Below are 24,839 nucleotides of genomic sequence, written 5' to 3'. Positions count from 1 at the left end.
TTGGAAAAAACCCTCTCATAAAGTATGAGTCTTTAATAGCACCTTATCTTAAAAAGGTGTTGTATGACTTATTCATCTTGCTGCGAACTGGAAAAAAAAATTGCTTCTCAGAAGTGATTCATTTTCTTTCATATCTTCAGGGTTGTTTTCTGTGGCTAATTCTTCAGGAAGTTTTTTCTTCCTTGTATTTGTTATACACAGTTTTACTTGAAATAAACATCTGAAAGACTGGAATGATTGTCTGGCTCAAGCTTGTATTGGATGTGGGTAGCAGCCTGGTTTTGTGTTTATTTTAAAATGAAAAGATGAGGTGCTTGGCAGCCTTTTTTTCAAGAGGAACTACTGTACTGAGAAACTATTTTTTCCCCTCTAAATGAAGCTCAGAATCTCCTAGGAGATTTTAAGACTGCATATTTATTATTTCAGAAATAGAATAATTTGCTACATCTTGAAAAGTGATGCCTGAGCAGTAAGATGGCGTCTCTGGCAAGGGACTGGCAGGCAGCACCAGGAGTAGCTGAGGCTGAGCAGGAGAGGCAGGTGGCAGGGACCTGTGAGTCCCAGCTGGATGCTCCCAGGGAGAAGCAAGGGAGGTTGTGCATTTGCTTTAGGTGTAGCTTGGTGTTTTAAGGTGGGCTAAGCTTTACATTTGTTATCTCATCTACAGGACTGAAACCAGTTTCCAAAGGGACAGATGTATGCTTTAGAATAGGACTCTGTAGCTTCTGTTGTTTGGTGGTATCAGTTCTTGGAAAATCTGTTAAGCTAGTTTCAGTCAAAAATACCTTAGAAAACCTTTCTGTGGTATCATTACTGGGAAGTACCTGTCATCTGTGGCATGTTTATGTAAGGTGGTGTGTGACAACTGGAAGTCGATAGATATGATGCCACTGCTACTAAGATCCTAATGTGTGTGTGGTAGGAGCAGTTTCCTAGCAGGCTCTTTTCCAGTCAACTCTGGTTAATCTCTGTAAGGTATTACATGATTTGCAGTTATTTTGCTTTCATTGTCATGGAATTGACAGCAGAGAGAGATTGCCCTTATCCCAAAGTAAAGCAGCACTGCACTGGCATGGCTCTGCTTGACTGGCTGTTCTGATAAGGAACTGCAGTGAGAGTTGGCAAAAATCAGAGGATTTAGCATTTAGTTCTGCCTCATGGAAGTTGTTTGCTTCCCATGGAATCAAAGCCTGCAGTGTTAATCCTAAAGCTGCAGACCTGTGCCATACATCTCAGGATAGCACCATAAGGAAGAGCTTACACAGCAACTCTGCAGAACCCAAAATCAGAGTGAGAAACAGTAGCACTGTGTGAAGTGTCTGTAAAACCATCATCCACAGCTTCTGTTGCCCATGCTCTCCTAGCAGGTTCACCATCAGTGCAGGTCTGGTGCTTGGCAGTGTGTGTCCAATTCGTGCTGCTAGAGAAGAGCTAGGGCAGTGGTATTTGGCTTGGTGCTATTAAGGCACAGCATGAGGAATGTATTGCTGCAGGTGGGTAAAGACACTAAATAATGCTCTGGGGAAATCCTAGTGCCCAGGCAGTGGAAGGGAAAAAAAAGAGGAAGAAGTGTGAAGAAATTTGATCTATTACATTGCATTCTCTGTGTAGTTCTGTCTCTCGTGCAAAGGTAGAGCTTCATGGCAAGTTGAGCACGCAGGTTGTCTTCAGAAGCACCTGTGTGTAGTTTCTTGGGGCAGGGTGCAAGGCTGTGTGAGTTACAGCCATAGTTACAGTGAAATACTTTGCAGGTAAATGCTTGGAAAAAAATCTTTCTGTTTTTAACAGCATCAAAGCCTTGGGTTTGTTTTTGTTTTTTTTGTTGTTTGTTTTTTTAAGTAAGGTTTTATTCAGTCTTTCTCAGTCATAGCCTTAATTGGTCAAAAATACAGCTCTAGACTTTTCTTTCATTTCCTAATTGCTTGTGTACAGACCCTTTTTTTTTTTTTTTTTTTTTTTTTTTCTTGGGAGAGAGAGAGATGTAATTACTCACCAGAAAAAGTCTTCTTGAAAAATTCTGGTCATGATCTTTCTTCCTAGCATTTTTCTAAGGAGAGCATCACGAAGAAAATCACGAAGAAATAGTCTGTTATCTTTCCAGCGTTGGCTCTGACTGAACATTCCCACGTAAGAAAGAAAGTGATGTAAATGAAGCTGGACTGCACCTCTTCAAGCAGGGTCCATGGTTTAAAAGTGCTTAGGGGCACAGAGCTGTTGTTGTAAACACCCTGGAATTGGTAATTGATATGATTGGTGTTATGCCTGACTTAAAGGCAGGCTGTGCTTACAGAGCTGTCTTTAGACTTTCAGCACTTGAACAAAGTTTTTGTTGGTTCCAGAAGCAAACTTCTTGGATGGTGTAAGAGAGGGTTCTGCTGCAGAGCTAAGGCCAGTCGTGCTGCTGTCAGGCTGCTGGTGAGCTGTGTCTTTGGGCTGTGGGTCTGGGGTCTGCAGCCCTGCAGATCTGAGAGCTGCCTGGGGATCTATGGGGCTGGGGTTTGGGCGCGTGCAGGCCAGCGGAGAAGACATCCCTTGCACAGCATGCATGGTAATGTCAGCTAGGATTCTGGGGAGGAAAAGTGTACGTGACCAAATTATTCTTGGAAAAGAAAAAGCTACTAAGCTGGCAAAGTTTTTGAGTTCTTTAGAAACTAATTAGACAAAATAATTGTGTGTAGTCTGAATGACGACACTCATTTATGGTCTCTTTGAGTTCAACTTTCTCAAGATCTTTAGTTATCTTTTTGTTTTTTAACTGACATGACTTCTTTTTTTTGAGGACTGAGATGGTTTTGAAGAGGAACATTTCTATTGAAAGAGAATAGTTTCTGCTTTTTTAATAGTGCCTGTACACCTTGCAGCTTTCTGTGGCATCTTGGCATTGTGCTGGTTAAGCACAAAGCCCTACAGGTCCAAGGAGCAGAGAGCATCAGCCCCACACCCATGTGCTGTCAGCTGGCAAACTGAGTGCGTAAAGTCTGAACGTGATGCTGTGTGTGGAGTGACTTTGTCCTTGTGAAACGCAGCTGGCTGGAGGGCTGACATACAAGGAGCCATGATAGTGGGAAAAAAGTAGGAAAAGTGGGAAAGCTGGCTGGGAAAAAGGCTTCCTGGAGCAAAGCATCCTACTGGTACCAGTAGATGTGCTGGTGGGCTGTAAGAGCAGACACCCAAGTGGGGATTTTCTTTTGCCTTCACAAACAGGAATTCTTGAAAACACTCTGAGCAAATGGTGTTTTTATTTGCTAAGAGATTGAGAGGTACATGTATGCATTTTTCTCTGTAGAGAAGTCCTAATCTTATTATGTGGCTCAGTTGTTCTCCTTAGCTGTTATTTGATATATCTGAAGTGAGAGCAAATGAGATGAATGAAAATCACTTTGCTCAGTGGATGTAGTTCTTCAAGGACCTACCAAAGACATTTTCAACGTTGCCTGAAGATACTGTGTAATGTGAACTTCATTTTTCTACATAATGGTTCTTCAAGTCCTTGTACATATCTCAGAATTGCAGCAATTTGAAACCTTTCCATCAGTTCCTTTCTTCTGTGCTGACTGTATCTCCAGTTAACCTGTAATGTACTTCTGGCAATCTCTGAGCTGGATCCTGTGTCAAACATCTAAGCCCTAACAAGAGAAGCTGGGCAGTTAGCTGTTTGTACATTATGATGATATGTAGAAACCAGCCAGCAAGAGAGGAATCATTGTTTTCTCCTTGCCTTGTGTTGCACAGTCATCTCTTGTCTTGAAATCCCACTGTGTGGTATAGCATCATCCCTGAGTTCCTTATCTTTCGTGTCTACAAGCAAAAGAAGTAAGCAACATAAGATGAATACGCTTGTCCAAGGGAAATTTGTTCTGCAATCCTATTTAATCAAACATGTAATCAACATTTAATCAGACATTTAATCAGCAACTTGCATTTTTCCTTCTAATTAGTTGCTGCCATTTGTTGGGATTGAAGAGTGAGTTTCAGGGCGGAGCTGGACAGAAATAACCCAGAGGAAAACAACTGGCTGTTCTGCACCTTTGTGTCTGCCTGTGCAGCTCCTTCATCAGCTGTTGGTGTCTGCCTCCTTAGTAATGAGAAGGACAATGGTAATTTGGTGGTTTAGAATAGAAATTGAAATCTATCCATCTATATAGATTTAGATTGTTAAACTCATTGGCATGTTGTAATGGCACAGCATTGCAATTGCAGGTATCAGGGAGCCCACATAAATCCATAAAGGGAAGCAAATATGAAAGATGCCACTGAACTGCTGGCCTTGGGCTGTTCTTCTAAAAGAGAGAATGAGAGTGTGAGTAACAGCTCCTTCAGGGTTTTGCTTGTTGAGGCAGCTTCTGGAAAACCTGGGGAGGCCCAAGGCATTGCTTTATTCCCAGCTGTGCAGGGCTCTCAGCAGGACTGAGTCTGGGCTGCAGTGAAGTCCAGCTGGAACAGGTAATAGCATTCTGGGGGTTGCATACCAGTTCCTGTGTGCCCTGGCCGAACATGGGAAAGTTGTGCGCACACACACACACACACACCCCAAAAACAAACAAACAAAACAAACAAACAAAAAAAAAAACCAAGGAATTATTAGAATGCTGTATGTATGTGTTGTGTGGAGAGATAGGAGCAATATGTTCCATGGAAAGAGAAAGAGAGGTGTGGGGATGCATGGTATGTGTAGTGAGTCTGAGCCCAAGGAAGCGTGTTGAGGGTCACCTGTTGGGCACAGTGGTGCTGGTAGAAAGGCTGAAGCTGGTTGGGAGGAATAGCTTGGTTCAGCAAGAAGAATGCTCTAAATTTCTTGTAAGCAAGCAGGATTTCTGTTGAAGAACTTCCTTACTCTATAATGCATTTTTGCGTTATGGGTAGGTATGCATTTTGTCTAACAGCTTGAATCACAAACAGGTAGTAGCTGTTCTTTGTGACTGAAGCAAATGAGAAAATGATATGCATATGCTGCTGCTCCGAGCAAGAAGCCTATGGACTGAAAGAAATAGGGAGAACTTTAATCTTACAGTTTGCAACAAAGTTCATTGTAATCTAAAGCAGTTAAAATGTCTGGCAAAATAGGTGCATATGCAGTATGCACACAGATGTGCATTTCTGAAGTGGTCTGGACACCGCGACGGAATTTTCTCCAGCTAGGGTGGAGATTTCTCAGAGATCCTGTTCTGTCTTTTTCAGGTGCAGAAACTATCTTGAGTGATGGAGACTTTGTTTTACTGTCTCATCTCTGCTCCAGCCTCAAGTTTACTCTCTCTGACTTCAGTTGTTCTGTACGGAAGGATCCAATATCCTTCACTGAACAAAGCTTTTGGCAAATTTCTGTCAATCCTCCTGATTAGACTGCCTTGATACTGAAAGATTGAGGGCAGTATGTTGTTCCATATGTTCGATTTCTTACTCCTCTCTAGCAGGACTAGCAGAAAAGTATTTTTCCCTCTTAAGGGAAAAAACTATTTATTCCCACATCAGCCATTAGTAGCATTCTATATGCAATATAATTAAAATAATTCCTTAACTAACTATCTCTCAATTTAGATCCTTTTTCCTTATGAGAAGAAACATGCTCAATAACAAGCATGTTGCTTGCATTTCAATTTCCAGAATCATGTGTAATTTGTGTAGAGCACTAAGATAATTTTCTGCGGCGCTGTCAAATGCTCCATCCTCTTTCTTCTCAGGGAATTTGGCTGCATGTCAATAAACAGAATGTTTTGAAACAGTGTGGTCATCACTTATTGGAAGCCAAGCTTTCATTTTATTGCAAGCTTTCCTAATGAAGCTTCCAAATAAAGTAAAATCATTTCTTTGATCTATGTTGATGTAAACTCAAGCAGAGGAGTAAGTTGCAGGGGAAGGAAATTCCATTTGTTGGTACTGGCATCTGAATATGTTGAAGTGGACAAAAGCAATCCGATTCACTATTATTTTGTACCATGCACTTTCTGCTGAACACCTTTTTTCTTCTCATAAAGGGAACTAGACAGCAGGATTGCACTTTCTGCATACCAGTTGGATTTCTGTCTGCTGATGACATGGTTCCTACAGTATTCGGAGAGTACAGGATGGGGGATGGTGCACAACAAATAGGTGAATCCCAGTTTCATGTAATACTGAACTGGTGGGACTGCTTTCTAGCCAGATATTAATTTTGGGCTTAAACAGTTCTCTTTAAAATACTAGCTGTTTCAGAAGTAGAAACAGCTCAACAGAAACAGAAGGCTCAAGCATGAAATGCCTGACAAAGGCAGCAAGCAAACCAGGAACTGGATGGATGAGTTACATGAGTCTAAACAGGTGCTGAGCTAAGAGTGGAGGGGCTTCTAGGAACATTTTTTGCATTCATTATTTTCTGTAAGCCCTCTCCTTTGATATCCTGATGTTCACCAGGCTGGAAACCAGTTTGGTAGCAGTGGCAGTAACTTCTGGGTGTAGAGTTCTCTTGTCAGCTATGGCTGAGTCAGTGCCTTTCTTTGGTTCCATACATGAGGAAGAAAATTTGTTCATTGGGTATGCAGAGGTCACTTGGTAAGCAGAGGATATGAGGAATCACAAGTATTCTCAGAGCTAATGACTTGAGGAAGATGTGATGTCTGAGTTGTAATATGCTAAAACACTGGGGCCATCCTTTGTGCAAAAACAAAAAGTTGCAATCAGGTTTCTGTGGTGAGCAGACATGCTAACTTAACTGTCTTGTTTGTATAATGAAGTTTTGCATGCAGGAAAAAGCCCCAGGCACCTATATATCTTACTTGAAGCCTTGCTGGAAATGAATAAACATATTTTTGCATGGCAAGTTGCTGAGTTTAAATAAATGTCTAATTTCTGCCAAAAATACCCAGTCTCTTTCAGAGATCCAAGTGGAAAAAAAGCTTGCATTACACATTTCTCATGTATGTCTCAGTGCACGTCTGGTCTCTGTAAAACTCCAAAAGGTTTATCCAGGGCTGTTTGCCAATGTCTTGGGAAGCTGCAGTGGAAGTTCAGCATTGGGTTTCAGGGTTAATGGAATAAAAGCCGTTTCAGTATGAAAGCTTGCCTGGCAGAGACATGCTCATCGCTCAGCGCCCCGTGTTTGCAGCAGGATGGGGATGCAGGGCCAGCAGGGCCTGGTCTTGCTGTCTGTGCTGGGCTGATGCTGTGTGGAGAGCATGGGAAGCTGCTTGGAATGCAAGCTCCAGGCCCAAGCTTCTGGAAGGCTAACAGGCTGCTTTTGTTCAGCTAGGAGTTAGGAATCCAGATAAGACTTGTGGAAGTAAGCAGGCGGTAGTAGTAATGCTGGAGGGAGGTGGGGAGTCGAACAGAAAGAGCAGTGTGGAAGCAGCCCCTTCTGGCTGATGTACAAGTCTGCTCTAAGTACCTTCTTTCTTACCTTGTTTTTTAAGAAACTCAGCAGTTCTGTGCCTTGATTAGTGTGTGAGAATTTAGCAGATGTTCTTGTACAGGGCTTTTTAGTTTGGCTTGCCACATATTACATGTTTTGTAGACAGGCATTGTAAGAAGGAGATTTCCACATCTCACACCTGGATGCTCATAATTCAGAGGATTATGGCAAAATTTCATCTTCAGTCACAGAATCACAGAATGGCCAGGGTTGGAAGGTACCTCCAAGATCATGAATCTTCAATACTAGACCAGTATTGAATGCTGCACTATTAGAAAAAGTGCCTCCAATTGATGTTAATAGGCTGAGCATCAACTCTGTGGGAGAGCCATAAGCTCTCTGCAGGCCTTTCAGGGGCTTGAGTGAGACACTGTGGTCATGAATGGGCTTTGCTGTAGGCTGATTGGTGTAACAGGAGTAGCTCTCTGGGTTGATGGAGTTGGATGCTTTTCAAATGCGCTGCCCCGGGGGATTCTGGTCTAGGTAAGACAAACTGTGGATAATGGTTCTACTAAATGAGTGTTCCTATAGCACTTTGTTTTCCTGCTTGCGTTTGCCAGGTAGCTGTGTGCAGGCTCCGTTGATAATGTTAAAGATGACTGCAGCACATGCCTAGAACTGAGAGAAGTCCTGAGAAGGTCAGACTCTCAGAGGACAGTTACCAGATGCTTTCAGAAAGTCGGCTTACTGCAGGGGAAAGACAGATGGGGCAGTCAAAATTGTTATGTGACCTTGGAAGACCGAGCCAGTTCACCTCTTGTCTTTTTTCTGTTCTCTTTCTCCTTCCAAAAAAAAAAAAAAAAAAAAAAGGTAGGCAGCTGCTGTCTGTTGCTGTGCCCATTTTAGGTTAGCTGATCAGATGTGCTGCATTTCTTCAGTTTGATTTCCCTACCCAAAAAGAAGAGGCAGGCAATTGGAAGATTTGTAAGTAGGGCACAACATCAATATATTTAATCTAAGGCTTTCATTCCATACACAGATTTAATGAGATAGATAGTTGGGTATATAGATAGATGCAGATATATTTGCACTAAGAACTGTCTGATGTGTATCAGTGCAAATTTTTGTCTTGTCTCTTTAGCCTTCCTTGGTAGCTGATAACAGTGTGATATTTCTATGAATGGCAAACCAATGTTTCTGGTTTGGCTACATTATTTGCAACTATAGCAAATAGTTGTGTTTATTGCCTAAATCTGATTGATGATGTTTAAGTTGAAAACTGTTAATGAAACAACTTTGTGGGTGTCTTCATGTATGTTATGATTGTATATTGTCCAAATGCAAGAATGCATGCTGTCTCTATTTAAACCTCATCTTGCCTTATAAAAGCCCCAGAAGCCTCGAGTTTATTTGTTAACCAAAACATGGAAGACAGCTGTTTTAAGAAAGAGATGTTGACAGCTGTTAGAATTCTCAGAGAAAGCTGCTTATAAAATATGTATGCAGGTTTTACTAGCCTTGGTGTACATGAGTTAAAAATTAAAAACTATATTGAAAAGAAAGTAATTTTATGCGTCACGCTGAACAGTGAGGCAGAAGCCTTAAGGAAGTCCCAGAGTAAAAAAAATAAATAATGAAAATGCTAGTTTGCATCTGCCTTAAATCTTTTATTTTTTAGCTGCTCTCTGCCTAGATGGAAATTTGTAAAAGCATCGTGATTTTGTTAGCCTCCTAGAGAAAGGGCTTTTCTGCAGATGCTGGAGGAAGTTTTTTCCTCAATCATTTTGACAGCCTTACCTATGCTGGAAAAAAAAATGTATTCTTCTCTGCCCTTCTCATTTTCCATTTCCAGTCGAAATGGACTTAAGGTCCAGTCTAGCTTTTTCTGTAGTACAGGAAGAAATCTGTGAGGTAGTTTTCAAGTGGCTGGCTGGGGAAACTTGAGCAGTGAGACAGAGTACAAACTGTATCCTTAGGTGAGCACTGTGGTCTGCTATAGTAAGATTGCCTGTTGCACTTCAGCTGCAGAGTTTAAATAAAGGAAGACAAGGCTCTGGTTTCTGGATAGTTTTACAGGTAGGTAAGCTGGAGTGCAGGTGCATGTCTTGATTCAACTTTATCTGCATTGCTCCAGCTCTTGCTAAATCTTAATTCCTGTTGCAAAAGATGTGGTCTTTGAAAGGTGGTAGGCAGAAGGCTTGATTATCTTGCCTGGTGCAGTTCAGAGATTTAGTGGTAAAGCTGTGTTGATAGTGCTCATAAGCAGCGTGGGCCCACATAAGTACTGGTAGAGTTTGGAGGAGTTGTGCTTGAGTTGACTTCAGATTTGATGGTATCAGGCTGAGAGAACAGGCGTTTGACTTAATGCTTTTTGCTAGTTTTGTTTGAAAGGCACCTGAGAGTTAGAAAGACCCATGCAAATATAGGAATTCTACCTATCACTTTGGGAAAAGCATGCTGAAGGGCATCACCACATAATTGACATGCAGCTTAAACGGAAAGCTGCGTCAGTCTGTCACGGTGGGTTTTGTGAGCTGCTAGCTCTCCTGGCTCTGACAAGGAGGTTCCCAAAGTGGTGATGCTTTGTAAGGTCTCAAGCCCAAATTGAACCTGCAAGCCTGCGCTTTCAGGCTCCTTTGTAGCCGAGTGCACTGTTGTGTGTGTCTGTCCTACTGGGGAGCAAGAGAAGTTTGCTTGCTGTAGGCATGAGAGCTGCAGGGTGATTCCTTGGGGCAAGTATGTGTAGCTAACTGCCAGCAGGGTTGCTGACTCTTTCTTCAAATTGAGTGCTCTTTGTTTCACCTTGCAGTTTGTGACTAACCATCCTACCTTGTTTCACTTTCTTAAAACAGCATTGTTCTGTCACTCCTTTTAAATCTTATTTTGCACAGTGGCTTAGCAGTACATTGTGCTTTTCCAGCACATCATGTGTACTTTTACTTGCAGTGAAAAATGTGATGGAACAAGTTTCTCGGAGTAGCTAGTGAGGGAGCAGTTTAATTATCTGTGTTGCTTGGGATGTAGACCCATTACTTTGAGTGCTGGTGTGGCCGTGGTGAAGTTAACTATGGAAAGTGAACTCCTGTCATTTGGAAAACTGAAAAATCACCTGTTTATTGGATCCTCAGCTGCTGCAAACAAGAAATGTCAGGACTGTTTACCATTAGCTTTCATCTAGAGCAGTTCTAGCAGTGTTACCCAAACATGACACTGAAGTCTTCATCAAGTCAATGTGAGTCTTCCTTTTGACTTTAGTGTAGGTGCCTTTTTGTGGCAAGCCTTTCAGAATGGTTTTAGTTTCTTACATTGCAATTTAGTACTGGGGAAGTTGAGGCGATCCTAATGCCTGTCTTCCTTCTCCAGCATAATAGCTGTTAAGAAGTTTGAAATAGTTTTTCCTGCATTTTGACAGTATCTGGAAATTCAGATGTAAACAAATTACCATTCAACTAGCTAATGCACCTTTTTGCCCTTTTTTTCCCAAGTTACATGATGAGTCACATGTTACATGGAGAAAATACACATATCTGATTTCAAGGGCTCCAATGACAACGGAAAATGAAGTTTTTTAGGACTCTTCTTTCTGCTTAATGACTTCCTTATTCAGGAGAATGAGAGGAGAGTAGCTGACAATGATAGAAAATGTAATTTTTTAGAAGCTTGTGAATGAAATAAGTCTTAAAGCATTTTATACAGTACCAAGAAGTTTTATCAATGCATGTAGAAAACTTATGCCTTGGTGTAACACCTAATTGAACATATCATGACACTGGAGAGCAAATAGACAATATCAAGTGTTTTTCAAAATATAAACCTTTTCATGTGAAGTTTTAGTTCATTTTGTTTATAAAATGTGAATAGGTCTGTATGTTTCTAGAAGCCTGTTGCAGCTTCTGCACTGAGTTTACAGTATACATAGAAGATAAATACTTTATCTATTCTCAGTAGCAATGTTGTCTTCTGCTGTGGGATTCTGTCTACTCTTTTCAAGTCTCTCAGTCATCACTGGTGCCTTGTGACCTTAGAAAGACTATTGAAAGGGATGGCTCAAGTGTTTGCTTTTTGCAGAGGGTCACATTAACATTAGGGTGACTGGGATTATGGAGAGACAAAGGGAGCCTGGCACAGGGAGAGCATATGTACTTTTTGCAGCTCTTAAGGAGACAGGCAGTTTATTGAAGCCAAAGGGTGGTGCTGGAACAACTTAGCGTTTTGAAGGACTGTGACCTTTGGGAAATAATGTCTTGTAATGGAAGATACAGTGCCAAGGCAGCTTGGTTTGAAGATGATTTTTAATAAGTTTATAGAGAGAGCATGTGGTGTGGCTGCTTGCCATAGGTGGAAACTGGATCTGATAAGGTCTGAAGGTCTCACTGGTGTTGTGTGCCTATGGTTGAAAGCTAAACCCTGTGTAATTGCTCATAATTGCCACCAGGTATTAAATACGCCTTTGAATGTCTGGCAGGATGAATAGTTCATTGTCTTAAATCATTTTTCTGTGCATCTGTTAATCGTTTCTTCTTCCCATGATTGCGCCTCTTTTTTCTTTCTTCTTTTTTTCTTCCCTTGTTACTGTGGTTTTGTTCCTCTTCTGGGGAAAACAGTGAGTATGGACTCACAGAACCCAAGATCGCTGCATTCCAAGAACGTCACGCAGAGATCAGCACCATGGAAATGTCTTAAATGTCAAGTTTAAAAAGAAAACAGAAGAAAACAGATCCTTTCAAGTTTGTATTACTGAAATGTAGACTTCATATTTAGTGACTTAAGGTAGTATACTCCCTATGGTCACTGTTCAGAGTGTCTGGTTTCTTTTTTTGTGGCTTTCTCCTCCTGGCAGCTTCAACCACTGTAGTCTTGATGTTGGATACTTCAGTTTGTCATTGGTCTGGCAGGATGACAGGTTAGTGGGGTTCTAGCTGGCTCTTTCCCAGAAGGTGACTGTGTTGTGGTGGAATTGGAGGTGTGTGGAGGCATTGTGGTCCCTCAGGTAAATGCCAGAGTGATGTTGCTGCCTGCCCTGCCCAAAAGCTCTCATTTTAACTAATCCATTTCCTGGCATCTTGTTCTGGTATGGTGCTCAAAGGAGCAGTTTTAAAGCTGTAGTTGGGATGATATAATGCTTTGAAGATGTGGAGAAGAGCAGATGGCTCTCCCAACTGTCACGTGGGATGGCTGCATGAAAATTGCTTGCCATGTTGTAGCGTCTGATGTATGAGGTCTGTTCCCCATTCTATGTGATTATAATAAGAAGGATGAAATGCACGTATGTGACTATCCCCCATGATTTTTTTCTATTTAAAAGATCCTCAGTGGCTGTCAGAGGTCCCATTTCTTCAGCCTAAAACATTTAAAACACACAACGCTATCTATGGCTACCTATCTATAAGGGTATACTTGGTTGCCCTTCTCCTGTGGATCTATGATGCTTTACCTATGTAAAGGTAAAAAGGAAGGTAATACAGAAAACCAAGGATTCTGTCCATCCCAAACATCAACTTCTGACCAATTTCAGTCATAAGTCTTTCAAAATTACTGATGGAAGAAGAGCAAAACATTTCTAAAAGGAATAGCTGGATTTATATTAGCAAAATTACCTCTGATTAATTCCCTGCTTAATAGATTGGGTGCAAAGCAAAAACAAACCACAAAAAAAAAAAAATAAAAATCCTGTGTTACTTCCAAGTCTTGTAGCTTTTCAGGTGCCTTCAACTAACTTCAGTTTGACCTATGACTGTAAGCCTGCGCCTCCCAGCAGCACGCACTGCACTGGGGCTGCTGTCTGGTTGCTTCTGTCATGGGCAGTAATGACTGTCCATCAGTGAGGGAAGGTAATAAAAGCATGGATCCTCAAAATATTCCCTGACAGAAATACAGGGTGCCCTGCTGATGGAAAATCTCATGCAAATTAGCTGAGCTTGCCTTTATGCCTGGAAGAGAAAACAGGATGTCTGTGAGGCTGTGGGGTGGCTGGTGTTTGCTGCATTTTGCACTTCGCTTTGGGACTTCTTGTAGGGTGCCATCCTCCGTGCCTGATAATTTCAGGTGGAAAATCTTACTGGATGTTGTTTTTGCTCTGGTTCATTAATATTTATGCAAATCCCTTTGAAACCAAAACATTCTTTTATTTTTTATGTCCAAGCAATATGTTATTATTTGCTACTTTTGTAAATGGAACCTTCTGGAGGTGAAACATCCTCAGATCTGAGAAAATGAACTTTGCTGCATGCCTTAATAACTGCTTAGGCTATTAAAGCAGATATCATGATTGCTTTTTAGTTCTCAAAATGTAAATTGCTTGCCATTTTTCAATCTGTCACTCAGTCCAGACAGCAAAAATATGCTACTTAATTTAACTCTGGCTGTAATGTATGACATTATAATAATTTTTTTCTTTTTAACTGTCATTCACTATGGTATTTTAGTCTGAGATGCTGGGGTGAATTAGTTCAAACTGTTTACTTTGGATGTTAAAGCAACCAAAACTGTTCCATATACTTTGAGACTATGGTAGAAGATCAGTACTAAGACTCCAGTTTATGGGTTCATAGTAACGATATCAAACTTTTCCCTGAATCCACAGACAACTTCATAACTTCTTAAGTCATGTAGCGTGGTAACCTACTTTAATCACTGTTCGTGTGGTTGTAGAGTTGTCCACGTGCCTCGGGTATAGAATTAAGTTGTGATGGGCTTCTGGGTTTTATTCAGAACAGCAGATAACTTCAACAATTTTGTTGTTTTTTTTTTCTTGAGATGTTGTAGTGTCTGATTAAATGAAAGCTCAGCACTGAAGGAAGCGTGTGCTAAAGCACCAGTCAGAAATTTGTGATGCCTGTGAATATGTTTCCATAGCTTTAGACAGGCTGGACCAGTTGAAGACATTGAAGCTTTGGTGTGAATTAGGTGTTTAGTTTTACCGCTTTCAGCCAATTTTCTTCTTCTCTTTTTCTCCAGAGGATTTCTAGCATTGGCTATTTTTACTTTTCCTGGCTGATATAAGATCCCAGTCTGGATATTCTTTAGAATTATATTTGTTTTAAAAACAGTGACCTCTAGGAACATTGTTTAAGAGTGGCCATTTTTCAAGCATTTGCTCAAGGAAAGTAGGCGAGCAGTCTTGCTTTGATGTGGTTGTGTCACACCTTGGGAAGGGGGAGGGAAACACAGCTAATGGGGATCACTCTCTTCCCCTCAGAAAAAAGGGATTGTATTGCAAAGCTTGTTTTGGATCCCATGTAGCCAGTTCCAGGAGATGTCTGGACAAGCTGGGAATAGATGCCCTTCCTCAGGCAGGGTATGACTTGGTTTCAGGCCACGTGCTGGTTCTGTCAGGCTCCCAGACTGGCTCATTGGCAACTGCTCCACCTCACCTGCACACCCTTTGTGGACAGCCCCTTGCTGCTGAGTTGCTTATGGCCTGTGGTCTGCTTCCTTCTGCCCACTGATTTTTTTGGGGGGTTCCTAGAGTTTTTCGTGTGGGGGAACAGCTTGCTTTCCACTCCCAATCGGTTTCCTACAGGATGTGGGACAGCTAGTGTGGTGACATGGTGCTACACACTCGGCTGTGGAGCTCCCATCTTGGTGCCTCACAGCCACCACCTGTCCGTCCCTGTGGCTTTGTGGCACTGCCAGGTGGTGATGTAACAGAGACACAAGGCTGCTTGCTGTCCTGGTTACTTGGGTATCTTTGGTTCTTTAATAACTTAATTTCACAAAAAAAACCCAAACTATTTTGATAGAGGATTTATCCCAAGTTACCTAACCCACAAAACACACATGCTTCTATGGTTTCTTGTCTCCTGGGTTTAAGTGTAAGTAGTTCTAATACTTCAGATAACCAAAGGGGAAAGCCCACTACTGAGAAAGAGGAAGACCCGGTGCTGCAAGCCAACCTTGCTAATCGCTTCCTCCTTCCCATAGCCACTAAGTGTGTGACAGCGTCTTCAGCACCGGATGCTTCTTGCTATTTGTTAGCGGAAACAAAAGCTGTAGGCTAGCTTCTACCTTGTGCTGATGCAGTACAGTTGGTTTCAGTAATTCCTGGTCAATTTGCAGAGTCCATTTTGGGGTCATTATAGAAAGCCTTTAGGCCCATTCGTTCTCAAGCAGCTTTGGCAACCAGCTTTCACGTATTTCTCTTCTGCAAAGTAGGACAAAACTTATTCAATGGGTGTAAGCATGGCAAAAAATGCAATCTTTTCCATCAGATGCCATCTTTCAAGGAGCTTTGGAGTAGTCCTTGCTGTAGCCTGGTGTATTTTTATGATGCTTCTGAGCTCTCTTTACTCCAGGGCAGACACAGCAAAAATGTAGCTGGTTTGGTTATTTTAAGTCTTAGCTTACAGTGCTTGGAATGGCTCACCAGTTGCTGCTGCACTCATTTACAAAAAAAGAAAAGCACACAACACTTCCTACCTAGTATTTCTTGTTTATGTCACTTAGCTGTGTGAAAGTCATTGTTTCAGCAATTTGGCTATTAACTCTTTCTCTATAGGAGTCTTTTTCTTCCCAGAGCATAATTGGAATGCATCTGGCTAGCCTCAGGTGCTGTTCTGTAGCAATGCTTCCCACACTCTAATAGCAACACATCAATCACCCACCATTTACAGGCCACTGTTATTTGCAAGAGGGCTTTGAAATTCTCTGTAAGAGGTGCTTGGTTTCATTTTCTTTATAATTTCCTTGCTGAGCAACGATGAGCTCTGTTGTGACTATGTAGTGCATGCATACTGCTTTTCAGCCAGAGAAACTCCAGGCTTGTGAAGTGGAAGAAAGGAAAAATTTATGTCATAGATGCTGATGGATTGCCTGTTCCTTTGGGCATCTTTGTAACCGCCTTCCAAAAGAAAGACTTACTGTATTGGGGAGAAAACTGGAGGAGCCATTGTGCATTCAGCAGTGTGCAACAGTTGTGACTGTGGAAAGCAACATAGGCCCTCATAGATAGAAGGGCGCTGGGGACAGTCAGGCAGCGCTGCCCTGACCTCTCCAGCAAGGGTCTTCGATTTTCACAGATGAGGTTAGTGGGAATGAGGAAAAAAGATTCCAGTCATGTCCTTGCTGAGGCTTTTGATTCTTAAATTAAATTCCTTATGTCCTCAAAGTGAGGAGAAGTTCATGATGTATTTAAATAGCCCTCATGTAGTGGGAAAGTGGCATGGAATAGGAACGACTGGGCTTTGTGCCAGATACTTAGTTCTGCTCTCCAGACTAAAGCAGAAACGGTTTGTTTTTCTTGATAACTTGTCAAATGCACTGACTGAACATTGCTGGGCTGCGTGTACCTGAATCTCAATTCTCATACTAGCAGAGTAGATTGGACTAAACTGGCTCTGCCAGTTTCAGTTCTTGACGTTTTGATTTATGATTAAAACTGAGATGCTCTCCCCCTCGCATCACCCACTTCCCACCTTTGTCCACTGGGTAGCTGCATTGGTCTCAGCATTACAGCTGCTCAGCGCATGTCCCATGTCCCCATTGAGACCATGGTTCAGAAACTGCAAACATGCTTCATAGGCAGAATAGAACTGAACAAATGCTTTCCTGAATTTGAATCAGCGAATGCAGATCTTTAGTGTTTGTGTTCTAGTATGAAGCAACCTTTTACCTTTAATGTTTGCTGTGCATTTTTCCCGCATTCCAACAATAACCTTTTTGTTGTTTTTTTTTTCTCTTTTTCAGGAAAAGAGGAGTAGAAGTAGTACAGGTGAGTAAAAACTATTCAGTTATTTTTTCTTTCTTTTTTTTTCTTCTCTGCTATCAATCCTGTTTCTGGGAAAAGAAATGGATTCATTTTTGTCAACTATGCATCAAGCTCATCTAGTAGAGGAGACTAAGTGAAAGTGGAGATGAAGTTGGCTTTTCTTGTCTTTATTAATTATAAAAATCTGATAGTTGATTAAGTGATATTAATCTGTGCTTACTTTATTTAAGGATGGTCAGATCTAGCAGAAACAGGAGCTGGCCTTTCAAACAGAAGTAGTGGTGTTTTTGTAACCTAGGGAGCAGAGAAGTGATACTGAAGTGCTTTGAAGTTTTAGCCCCTCTGCTGTTAAGTATGAATGTTAGCTACGTCCAAGTGGTCATATTTTACACAAGATGGTACTTAAAGGATGATGCCAACTTGGGAAAGGAATTATGTTAGCATGACAGCTATTTTGTTATGCCTGCTAAGTCAGAGGACTGTGCTCCTAAAAGATCGAATGGGGAAGCACGTTCTTTTCTTTTGGCCCCTTGTGTGTACTTAGAAGAGCTGAGTGTCACAGGATTCACTCTTCCTAGTGCTTACCTGATGCTCATTTTCTAGTCTAACGTATGCTCGATGTGTTCCTCACACGTGGAATCATAGAATCGTTAAAGTTGAAAAATATCATCTAGTTCAACTGTCAACCTACCACCACCATGCCCACTAATCCATGTCTCTCAGTGCCACGTCTGCATTTCTTGAGTACCTCCAGGGATGGTGACTCCACCTGGGCAACCTGTTCCAATGCCACTCTTTATTGAGAAGAAATTTTCCATGATATCCAACCTGAACTTTCCCTGGTACAGCTTGAGACTATTTCCTCTTGTCCTATTATTTCTTATGTCCCAGTAGCAGCAATGAACCTGCCTCAATAGAGGAGAAATGGGCGTTAGTCACTGATAGTTGATGCTGTTCTTGTGTCCTTGTGACTTCACACAAACATGAAGTAGGGACATTTCAAAAGAAAAAAAAATAATCCGTATGATTCTAAAGAATCTTGTCAGAAAAGGCTTTTAAAAAATTACTAGCTAACCTTGGACAAAGTCTTTCTAGTAGGTCTGGTTATCTGAGAACTGCTTGGTATTATGAGCAAAGAAGGCACATATTTCATGTCTGAATTTAGGCTTAATTCTAGTACCCTTTCACCACTGCAGCAGCATCTTCCTTGCTTTGTACCTTCTATTGCTCAGAACTAAGCAGCAGCTCCTGTTATAAGTTCTGATAGAGCACCTCTGGATTGATAAGTGCAACCAACGTATGCAAAGTACGTCCTCAACAAGCAGCACAAGGAGAAAGCTAGCCTGTGTTTGTGGCATTCTTTGGTTTACAATCCAATGTCTGCATTTGTTATACATGCCTAGTTCCTGCTGTGTGCACTTAAGCTGTGCCTGTATGAAATGAATTAAATGATCCTATGATTAGATAAAGAGAGCAGATGCTGTTTTACCTCTTGGGCTAAAGTTGCTGTCCTTCAGTGTATTATTTGAGTTAAGTCTTTGCTGTATCTGTGTATGCAAGATGCACAAATGCATTTATTTAGTTAGGTTTTTTTGCTGATGTTTAGTAACTTAATGGCTAGTCATTAGATATTCACAAAATAATTGGAAAGAATGTATTTATTCAGAGAGCATTTGGGAAACATTTGGACAGAACTAAGCAGGACTTTGTAGAGTTTCTTAGACAGTTTCAAATTTTACAGCATTGTTGAGATGCCACACTAACCTATACTGGGAATCTGTGCCCCAAAGGCATACCTGGAATATCAATGCCTGATGCTCTGCTAGAGCAGGATGGATGGCCACGTGTTTTCACTGCTGGCCTGCATGATGCTTTGTACATGCTAAAGCATGTACTTGTAGTAGCAAGAGATATCTTGGATATCTGTTCTTTGCCTACTCAGTATTCCTTGGAAGCGTGGCTTTTGTCACCTTGCACTGTCTTTCCACTAGCCCTGCTTTTAGGTAGAGAATATCTTGATACCGGTCTGCTGGACAAAGTTTGTCTGACAGGGGGATGTTGTTTACCTATGTTGAGCAGCAAGGTTTCTTTGATTTGTTTCTCTTTCTCCTTTAAAGAACCTGCTCTGGTGTGAGCTGTCCCAAGAGAAGCCAGCTCTATGCATGGTAAAAGACAAATCACTCAAAACGTAGAATACTGATTATCTGTTTTCCTCTTTACATAAATTCTTTTTTTTTTTTCTTTTTTTTTTTTTCCTGAATGCATACATGCTTCCCAGTTAAAAGTAGCAAGTCAGAAGATGAGGTTCAATTACTAGTTTCCAGGTACCATAATGGACTGGTTTGTGTTGATTTCTGCAGACAGATAATAGTTCATTCTTTTCCAAAAATGTTGTAAAAGAGCAGGAATTAATTTCCTACTACAGAACAAAAGTCTTAGAAAATTCTTCAAGTAAGCACATACGTGACTTCTGTTTTCTTTGTGCCTCGACTATTCTGGCATCTTCTTATTTTGTTTACTTAGGGCTACTTTCACTGTACAGATTTTCTATACAGTGTTAGATAGCAGTCAAGATTCTGTACACTGTTAGATAGCAGACAAGATTCTGTGACTTGTGTTCAAGTTCTCTGTTTTATCTCTTCTCAGGCTTTGTTATAGCAGAAAGAGTAGTTCCAGCTTCCTGTTTTTATTGGGCTGGGAGACATGCACATTGTCCAATGAGAAGTAGTAGAAGAGTAGGACTGGCAATGGAAAGCTAAGCAGACATGACCCTCTGTTCGAGTTTAAGAAATTGTTTAAGTTCCATGTTGAAAACAAAGAACCTCTCAACTCACTGTGTGATAAATAATTTTCTTTGTTATTCTTTACAGAAGTCCTAATTAAATTCTAACAATGAGAATTCACTATAAACTCAATGCATAGGAGCTGAAATGCATTGTGTTATTTAGTACAACTGAGTAACACCCATCAAGCTGTCTAGCTTAAAAGATAGTGCAGAAAATGAATCAAAAAGCTTTCAAAGTTATGAAGTTTCCAAAGACTGAGCCCTTCCAAAGTCTGAGCCTGCACCCAAACATTTGGGAGCCTCGGATTTATTCTGATCAGACTAGCTCATGTCTTTTTTTCCGGTGGCAGAAGTCTGAATGACAGCATAAGGTTTGGAAGTGTTTTAGACCTATATTTGCCTCTTGAGACTTAAATCCTAGTCAGTGGGGCAGCTACAAACCATTATTATATTAGAAGGGAAACCAAGCAGAAAGTTCCCTGGATCAAGGGCTGTGTTCAATCTCTTACCTTGTGGCAGGCTGTTTTTTTGGTTTTTAAGTAGGCATCACCACCACCGTGTTAGGGTGGTTATCCTGCTTGTACACAGAGAGGTAAGGAAATGCTGTTGTTCCGTTTTTAAGGTGGGAACTGAAAAAAAACAAAAAACAAACAAAAAGAACTGAAGGCCGTATGCAAGCTCTGCAGGAATGCTGTTTCTCTTCCAGCCCAAGTGGTGTTTTGGCAGCTGTGCTGACAGCGCTGCATGGAACAGGGTAGAGCTCAGACGTCTGGGGAGCTGTGGGTTCTCAGACCCTGGGCTGTTGCCTGTCATCCTGATTTATTTTCTTGCCAGCTCCCCCAGCCTCTTGCAGCTGGAGCCACCTGAAGAGGTAGCCAGTGGTGGGGTGGTGATGCCCTGAATGGTGACATGTACTCAGAGCCCCAGTAGTACCATGGCCTGTAGGCCATTGGGCAGGCAGCAGCTTTGGCGCTAGCCTGGGCTGCCAGGGCACTAAGTGCTTCAACAAAAGCCTTTCTTAATTTCTTTCATCACTGTTTCAAGGGGAATACTGCTTCTGTAGTTATGCAGTGATTGGCTAATTAGACATTAGCAGTAATAAGAAAATCTTCTCTATTAATGGAATCTAGCAAATATGGGTTTTGAGAAGTTTCTGAAACATAAAGCTGTTTCTGACCCTTTTTTTTTTTTTTTTTTTTTTTTTAAAGCTTGCTTTTGTTCAGTTTCACCCCTCAAGATTAATGTAGGACCAAATTTAGAGTTGCATACTGTCAGCTTTTCTTCAGCCAGTACAGTATTCTATTTCTCATAAATGTGCATTGGTGAGGAAAAGAAAGAACATCTCCATATACCTTGTTTTTCAGGAAAAAATCTGTTTGGCTTAGTTTGAAGAATGTGAGATTGAAAACATGTGCAGTGAAGTGGAAATCATCACAAGTACCTCTGATGGGGACATGCATTTATTTTTGTTTCACAAGCTATGCAAATCCAGAATAATTAGCTGCAGCCCTTTGGCTTCTGACAAATTGCCAGTTCCGTCTTTGTGTGACAAAGTTTGGAGCCTTCGTATTTCGAGACTTCAAAGCCCTTTCGAGCACTTCCACACCCAGGCTTTCCTAGAGCTCTACCTTTTTTTTTTTCTTTCAAATTTTAAATAGTTAAGATTTCCTATTTTCCATGTGTATTTTTGGTTCTGATGAGCACTAATGCTCTCTTTTATCTTGGGGAGATGTTCTAGTTGGTTGGCTATAAAACTGGGATTAGTCATTGTATTTCAAGCTGCACATTTTTTAATAGCAATGGGATATGGAGGACAACATGTTTTTCAGTGTGGAACAGCTGATTGTAGTAGTTACAATGGTCTAGGCTGCTGTTTTGTTTTTCCTTTCTTTCCCTTCAGCCCTCTGGGAATTAAGATATTTGAAATCTTTTACTTTCGAGAAGCAAACTGTCCTTCGGGCTGTGAGTTTTACTTATGACAGCAAAGGAGAATTGAGGGTCCCTTCCCCCCTTCCTAAATCTTCAATCAAAGTGAAATACCAATGGCAAGAGTTTCCACTAATTGTTGCCAGGGAACAGTTGTTTTCTTGAAATGCAGAGAGGTTTATTTTCACATGAAGTATTAATGGAATAGGCTTGGAACGGCAGCAGTCTAATGAGAAGAGAGCTTATAAAGTATATATTCAAAAGCATGTACAGAAAGATCTGACTGGAAAGCTTCCAAAGCAAGCAGGTTTATTGAGATGTTGGAGAGCTGGCTCTGTAGTACAGGGAGAAGAAAGTTTTATTTTTACATGCATGCCAACCCCTCGTTACAGTGCATGTTCTCCTCAGTATGGCACTCAGTTTTGTCTGTATTGCATTTTTGGAAATGATGCTGCAAAAGCCCTCCAACCCTTCTTAGTCTGGATTGTCTAGATGCTTTGTGTATGCTGGGAGGTGAAAGCAGCTGGTTAAAATCTTGAGAAGATTATAACACAGAAGCATGCAGTGATACTGCTTAGTATTTGGGAAGCCTCAGAGTGGGGTCTTCAAAAAATAATAAGTTGCAGTGATAAAAGTCCCTCAGGAATAGCATGTCTGTGGAAAAAAAAAAAAAAAAAAAACTGCCAGGTCTCTGATCCTTCTCAGATCCTTCTCAGAAGGGGAGATCCTTCTACATGAGACCATCTTGGTACTTAAGGAGCAGCCCTGCCCAGAAGGAATGGACCGCAGGTTCCAGAACAGGGAGAGATGGCTTTGGCGCATTGCTACCTATTGCATCAGCAGACTGGTCAGGGAGGTACAGTATGGCCCTTTCTGGTCCAGTGGGGAAGAAGAATAAATACACATCTGGTGGGGCAGGGAAGGGAGAGAAAACAGCAGAACATTTTCATCATGTGGATTGAACAGATTAAATAAATATGCACTTTGTCTAATTTTTAAGAACGAAGTCAGTCAAAATGCAGTTAGATCGTTATTCTTGGGGAGCGAATGTGAGATCTGAGAGGAAGTGTTTGTGGCTCAGAGATGTTCAGTCTCTTACCGACTGGTTGGATTGCTTTCTTTTGACTTTAAATCCCACCAGCTTTGGATGAGGTGTGGAATCTGAAGTCACTTACCAGAATTTCTTGGGTGAGTGAAAACATTGCTAAGATTTAGAAATCTGTGGTGAGTAGCCTTCAAGTTTGAGATTGTTCTGCTTTGGCCTGTGAAGCCTTCTCTGTCATTTGTCTTCTCCCATCTCCTGGCTACGTCATGATGAGATGGTGATGCCTACCACTGCTGAAGGCTGGGAGCTGGGATGCCTTGGATGGAAGTCTATGCACTCTGGGAACTCTGCCAAAGGTTTATCTGATTATAGTAGGACTGAGATTGCAATGGGGAGGTGCCCCGCTTACTGCAGGCACTTTGGACGCTCTTGAAAAGTCTGTTTCTGCTTTCTAGTGAAGATATTTTTCCATTTACTGGAATGCCATTTAAGTTGCTTTGAGATATCTGAATTGAGTAGATTTAAAGTAAGATGAGTGTGTAAAGGAGAAGAGGAGTAATAATGGGTGCTGGTAATTTCTAAATGCTGCTGTGTATAGTACTTTTTCAGCCATCAACATCATCTTCCCAGATACTTACACAAACTGCAAAGCTTCATAAAACCATCCTCAGGAAACAGTACAGATAAAAGTAAGAGCTTAAAGGATTCTTATGCTTGGGAATAGAACTTCTATTTGCTTGCTTTTGACTAGAAATATTTTGCAGCATATAGTCAGGTCTTTGCACAAAGCAGCAGTTGAACACTGCTTTTATTAATCATGATTACTGCACTGGTACCCATGGGTCACCAAAGAACAAACTTTAATGTTAGGCTGCATTAAAGATTATTATCATATATAAGATTATTCATCTCACTGGATACAAGTGTTAGGGTATCAAACCAGGGCAAATTTTACTTTTACAACCAACCTGTCTTGTGTGGCTAGCTGAAATTGCTAAGTATATGTTGAAGTACAAATATGCACATGGTTCTTTTGACATTTTTCATCTGAAGTTTTTTTTCTCAGAGTAGGAGGGAAAGGGGAATGATTTGATTCAGTTCCAAAGGTGACTGTACCTCTGACCCTAACACTGAGATGTCCTCTCTCGGCTGAATAACAATCCTGTGTCAGTTTTGGGAGTGAAATCAGTTGGTTCTCCTGCTCAAGCAGAGCTGCAAGCTTACTCTCGTGATTCTAACCTTGTCTTCACTCTTGGGGCTTTGTTCAACAAGTACAGGGATGTTCCCTTGGGAGTAGTGTCTCTCATCTCCCCCCATAGCTAAGACTTGCTTCAATCAAAAGCTTCATAGGAAGAATATCATCAAAATTGGAGTGTGGGGAAGTCTCTTACTATTGACTCTTCCTTTTTTCAACTTCTGCAAAAATTACTTCTTTGATCTTAGCTGTCATCTGAGATGCTTGCATTTGGAGATCCATTTTATTGCGTGCTTATTCTGTCTTGTAGTGCTTCACAGTTAAATGAGTTAAGTTCATTACTGTCACAAGATTGAATGATGACCCAATGAAACATGGTATTTAAAGACAGAAGGCATAAAGTTTCTTAACTTTTGCTGTGTGCTAGCGTATTAATGGAAAGCTCTTGTATACTTCTTGATAAATTATTTTTAATCACTGTCTCTATAGTTTTTGAGAATATTTGCTACTGACCAAAAGCAGCACAGTTAATAGCTTAGGGTGGGAGTTTGAGTCTGATGAGGAAGGAAGAGAACCAGTAGAAATGCAGATGTCTGTAAACATAGTTTCTCTAAAATGAGGTAGGAATGTGTAGTTCAAAATGTTTGTTCTTAACATGAGGTCACATCTATGGAAAATTTGAAAGGGTTTTTGTATTGGTTTTTTCATCTCTTCTCTTACATGACTTGTCGAAAAGCAGACGGCTGCTTCAGTTTCCTAGATGAGATGAATGTCATTCTCTGTTGGTATTGCAGAAGCGAGGGTGGGCCAGCAATTATTAATAATTGGATTGAAACATTCATTGGATACCTAAGGAGAGAT

The 24,839-nt window shown here is 41.1% G+C and overlaps 1 protein-coding gene across 1 annotated transcript in view; it reads left to right on the top strand.

The window, feature by feature from the left end:
- The window catches only part of ITPK1 (inositol-tetrakisphosphate 1-kinase), a 132,290-nt gene that overhangs the window by 13,949 nt on the left and 93,502 nt on the right, over window positions 1-24,839 (top strand). Inside the window, exon 2 of the mRNA XM_042864959.1 lies at window positions 17,006-17,030. Coding sequence (XP_042720893.1) covers window positions 17,006-17,030 — 25 coding nt within the window. The remainder of the gene's footprint in view (window positions 1-17,005; window positions 17,031-24,839) is intronic.

This window comes from Lagopus leucura, unplaced genomic scaffold (genome assembly GCF_019238085.1).
Source record: "Lagopus leucura isolate 7727_CA_CO unplaced genomic scaffold, USGS_WTPT01 Super-Scaffold_1, whole genome shotgun sequence".
NCBI classification, from domain to species: Eukaryota; Metazoa; Chordata; class Aves; order Galliformes; family Phasianidae; genus Lagopus; species Lagopus leucura.
The sequence above is the reverse complement of the archived record's forward strand: the minus strand, read 5'-3'. Positions and strand labels throughout refer to the sequence as shown.